Genomic DNA, 5,000 nt, shown 5'->3' with positions numbered 1-5,000 from the left:
CAAAAAGCAGCAATATCAGTGCTTGAATTAGTTTCCTCTGCAATTCACTGGGTGTGTATATTTTGATTGAAAACTAAATAAAAAATTCAGTGCACATCTTCCTAAAATACAGTTCCAAAATATCCAGGTGTTAAAATACCATCTTCATTATTCATCAGGGAATATTTAAACACATTTATTTTTTCAACCTCATAAATTCAGACTGCAAAAATTCAGATCTTAAAGTCAGGTCTTCACATCCGGGTCTCACAGGAAGAGAAATGGATTGCAGATACTACTGTAACATGTTACTCTGGGGCGGCCCCTAGTGGTGGGGTTGTGCAGACAAGCCACAAAAGAAGATGAAGCTAGCGGACTGGCATAAAGTTGGTTTGACGTTGGACGTTCAGCATTCGCAGATATGCGCAAATAAAGGGACCGTCTCTAATGTTACATATTGGTATACATGTTTCTGGCATGTAATGAGTTGACCAACATGGATTTTAACACAGTATTTGTTAGAAATCTCCAAATCTCAGATTTTGTCTTCCAGACCTCCGTCAGCCCTTTCAGCCTGTTCTACACTTATTAACTATTAGTTCTGTGCTGCTATGAGCTAGAAAGTGTGGTTTACCGCAGAGTTCAGGCGCCTGGAGAGTCCGAATGAACACACACACTGGCACGTATGAATGTTCACAGAGACTTCCGGGTTATTCATTCAAAACAGAAGTATTTATACACATTGTGCACATTGATAACGGCAGTGCGTGGACGGTTTCTACTGGTGCAGGTGCCAGCCAGATAGACAAAACAAAACACACAGCACACTATGAAAATAAGTCTTTTCAAGAGACAGAAAATACATGTGCCAGCTATAAGAAAGATGGCGGTTGATCAGCTTATTTAAAGAGGTAATTAAATGAATACATTCATCATAGGTATTTGATAGCAGTTCATAATATAAGAGAGTACATGATATAAGAGAATTTCCTTTCAATCCTCTCGTTTATTCTAGCGTAGCACAGAATAAACCAAAAGGAAAGTCATAGGTTAACAAAACACACAGTAACAGGAACAGAAAAAGACAATAACGTAAAAACATGTCATTGGTTTTGTGATTAGAGCTAATACAGGAAAAACTATATGTGTATGTGTAAAGTGTGAATCAGGTCAGCCAGCAGGACAGGATTTCCTTCTTTTGTAGACACGTTCACCGATGCTCAGACCTCGTCAGGGGTACAGGTACGTTCCCGAATGGGCAACCTGTCACAGAGAATAGGTGGAGGAAAAATAGAATGGACAGAGCTCGTTTGTTAACAGCTTTTAACCAACTTGCATGTCTCCGGATCGGTCCTTCTGAGGTCATAACACCTGGTCTCCTGGAACAAAAGGATGTGTGGGTTTCTGTGAGGGGTAAAGGTCATTTTAATTTAGCACGTACACAACACGTCAAGCAATTTAGACACCTAGTCGTCTAGATGAATATCAACACCACTTCCTGTGGAATGAGAAAGGTTAGTAGACATTTTCCAAGCCACGGGGAAAGGTCTGAATAACACCTCAAAGGGTGAAAGGCCTGTGGTTTTAGATGGTGTCCTTCGAATTTCAGTAAGAAAGGCAGGTAAAAGGTCAGGACAGGCAGTACTCCTTCGCCAAGTTTTAACATTTTCACTCGCACACGGAAAAGCCTCAAATCATTTAGAGAAACTGTCTACAGCAGATGTGTCAAACTCAAGGCCCGCAGGCCACGTCCGGCCCGGCGTACAATCATATCCGGCCCGCGAGATCATTTTATATATCTTTCTTTTAATGGCTCGGCGATATGAAGCGCCAGTAACACACAAACTACAAATCCCATAATGCAGCGCAACAGGGTACCTGCGATCATTCCCGTCCATTGTGTCAGATCGATCAAGCATCTGTTGATGTATGAAACCCTAATTTCAAGTTAATCTAGCCCTTAACACTGGCCAAGAGAAAAGTTGATTCTGAAAACAGAGCCTTTCAAAACCGGTGGGAGGCTGGGTACATGTTTACTGACACTGCCGGTAAACCTGTGCGTCTTCTCTGTGGAGCTAATGTGGCCGTAATTAAGGAATATAATCTAAAACGGCACTACGAGACAAAACATCAGGACAAGTTGAGAAACCTGAATGCGGAGCAGAAGCTACAGAAGGCCGAAGAGTTGAAGAGGAATCTGACATCACAGCAGACGTTTATCACCCAGGCAAAATCACAAAGTGAAGCTGCTGTGAAAGCAAGTTTTATTGTGGCAGAGGAGAGAGCCAAATCAGCCCGGCCATTTACCGAGGGAGAGTTTCTGAAGAGCTGCATGATGAAAGGGTGCGACGTCTTGTGTCCAGACAAAAAGCAGGTGTTTGCAAATGTAAGCCCTAGCAGAAATACGGTTGCCGATCGGGTTTGTGAGATGGCCACTGATTTGAAAACACAGTTGATTGAAAGAGGCAAAGACCTTGTTGCATACTCCCTTGCTGTGGATGAAAGTACTGACATGACTGATACTGCACAGCTGGCCATCTTCATTCGTGGAGTGGACTCCAGTTTGTGCGTTACAGAGGAAACATTGGACGTTAAAATCGATGGGAGACACAAATGCACCAATGCAACTCGTCTCACTTTCCCTGTTGCCAAGTAATGTCGAACCAAGTCAGCGCCGCGGTGTTCCCAAATGCACACTTTGCTGATAAACTGAGCGCACCTCGCACTGAGTTCGCGCGGCGCTTTGGTGACGTTGAAGCACAGAAAGGTCATTTCGAGCTGCTTCACAACCCATTTGCCGTCGAGGTGGAAACTGCACCTGTACAGATTCAGATGGAGCTGATAGAGCTGCAGTGTAATGGGACACTAAAGACAGAGTACGACACCGCGGGGCCCGCACAGTCTACTCGCTTCATTCCTGATGCAATGCCCCAGCTCCGTCTACATGCGGCTCGAACCTTGTGCGTGTTTGGTAGCGCATATCTGTGTGTGAAGCTGTTCTCTGTGATGAAGACTAACAGAACATCACACAGGAGTCGTCTCACTGATGAACGCCTGCAGTCCATCCTGAGAATCTCCACCACACAGAAGCTTACCCCAAACATAAACGAACTTGTTGCCAAGAAAAGATGCCAAGCATCCAGCTCTGACAAAATGGCATAAGTGCAAAGAAAATGAAATGTTTTGATTTGTTATTATTTTAATTTTTACTTAAAAGCACAATTTTTATTCATATTTTCAGGGTTTTTTTTTGCAGCACGTTCATATTTTGAATTTGTATAATTTTGACAGTAGATATTTTTATGGAGGGCAATATTTTTAAAGTTATTTACAGTTTATTTATTGTGGAATAATATTGTATCCGGTCTGTTTCGATTCATATTTATGTTCGAAAAACGTTAAGTTTTAGTCTGTTCAATAAATGTTTATCCTGTTCGGCCTGCGACCTAAAGTGTGACTCGAGTTTCGGCCCCCTGTGCGATTGAGTTTGACACCCCTGCTCTATATTTTTCCTTTTCCACATAAGATCAGCCCAAAGAGGTCCTCTTTTACTGTATACCATATGGTCGTGCGATTGACAGAAGCTCAACACCTGAGTGTGTTTCCTAGCTGGGAATCAGCCGTGATTGATCTATTTGCCCAACTTCAATCAGCTGTTTCTCAGTAGCAGTGGAATAAAATACAGGGGATATATACATGTTTCAATTCACAGTATGAACAGCTGTTCACTTTGACTTTATCCTATAAGTTAGGTTTAGAACATGATGTGATCTGTTCTGACATACAGTGTGAAAGCATTTGTACATTTGGCAGCACAAATCCACTGTTTCGGTCTTGGTTGAGCTCGTGTGTAAAAGAAGTTCAAGCATTTTAAATGTGTGTTAACTGTACGCGTTTTGTGTCAAAGCAACAAGAAATGTGTTAACTGTACAGCCTACACAGACGGATGTGCTAACTGTGTTAAGAGTTTAGGAAAATTGTTCAAACTATTGAAAAAATTGTCATAGCAATCGTAAACGACTGTAATAATATCATGCAGTTGATGTATTGCTGTAAAGGATGAATTCAGTAGAGAGATAATATAAACAATTACAGACACAGTAACACGATTCTTTATTTTTTTATTTATTTTTTTTAAAAAATCTGAGATTACATTATAAATTTGGTAGATGTGAGACACGAGAACACCAGTCTAATAATATTCTGAACCGGAAACCTAAATAATTTATTTGAAATAATACTAATAAAAACACACACCAGCTATTATAGCATGTGTTTAGTATAATAGTTTTATTCAGAAACAAAATAAGGAACAATGTGGATGTTTTTTTTCCAATAATAGCCACATTATCATAACATTAAAATCTCTTAAAGGACAGAATAAAGAAGCTATAACAGTATTAATGACCATTAGGAAATATAAAATAACTTACTCATATTATATCTATATTTGAGTAAAGATGATACTTTTGCTCATTTTAATTCAATAAAATCACATTTCTGATATTTTATTTTGGATCACGTAATCTCACAGTTGAGCCACAATAGCCGAGCCAGAATCCAGCGTATAGAGTCTGAGTGAATGTGGTGTGGACTCTGTGGAGGAGCTTCATCGTGTCAGAGACGCTGTAGAAGGACAGAGTTCCTGCACTGTGATCCACATACACTCCTATTCTGGAGGACGATGGAACTCCGAGATCAGTTTTAATGTTGTTGTGCCAGAAACAGAGAGAAGAAGAAGAACACCACAGACTCCAGGACTGATTGTTGCGTCCAAACCCACGCTCATTACCCGGTCCTTTCCTGCTGATGTCTTTATATGAGACTGATATGGAGTCAAATCTCTCTGGATGATCAGAGTACTGCTGCTTTCTCCCACTGTACGTCACCGCTCTGTTCCTCTCAGACAGAATGAGGTAATTATTTACTGTGTTGGGATCCAGAGTCAGATCACAGAAATCTAAACACATGACAAATGTGAACATGTTAGATATTAATCACAGGATGTGTGTGTGTGTGTG

The 5,000-nt window shown here is 40.8% G+C and overlaps 3 protein-coding genes across 3 annotated transcripts in view; all 3 read right to left on the bottom strand.

Moving 5' to 3' along the window:
* LOC128629437 (peptidyl-prolyl cis-trans isomerase-like 4) overlaps positions 1–5,000 on the bottom strand; it is a 30,946-nt gene that overhangs the window by 7,509 nt on the left and 18,437 nt on the right. The window lies entirely within an intron of this gene.
* Positions 1–5,000, bottom strand: part of LOC108261247 (E3 ubiquitin/ISG15 ligase TRIM25) — a 17,273-nt gene that overhangs the window by 2,229 nt on the left and 10,044 nt on the right. The gene's annotated exons all lie outside the window — the stretch shown is intronic.
* Positions 4,084–5,000, bottom strand: part of LOC108257771 (E3 ubiquitin/ISG15 ligase TRIM25) — a 5,545-nt gene continuing 4,628 nt past the window's right edge. Inside the window, exon 6 of the mRNA XM_053677561.1 lies at positions 4,084–4,939. Coding sequence (XP_053533536.1) covers positions 4,488–4,939 — 452 coding nt within the window. The 3' untranslated portion in view covers positions 4,084–4,487. The remainder of the gene's footprint in view (positions 4,940–5,000) is intronic.

Source organism: Ictalurus punctatus, chromosome 2 (assembly GCF_001660625.3).
Source record: "Ictalurus punctatus breed USDA103 chromosome 2, Coco_2.0, whole genome shotgun sequence".
Classification (NCBI taxonomy): Eukaryota; Metazoa; Chordata; class Actinopteri; order Siluriformes; family Ictaluridae; genus Ictalurus; species Ictalurus punctatus.
The sequence above is the reverse complement of the archived record's forward strand: the minus strand, read 5'-3'. Positions and strand labels throughout refer to the sequence as shown.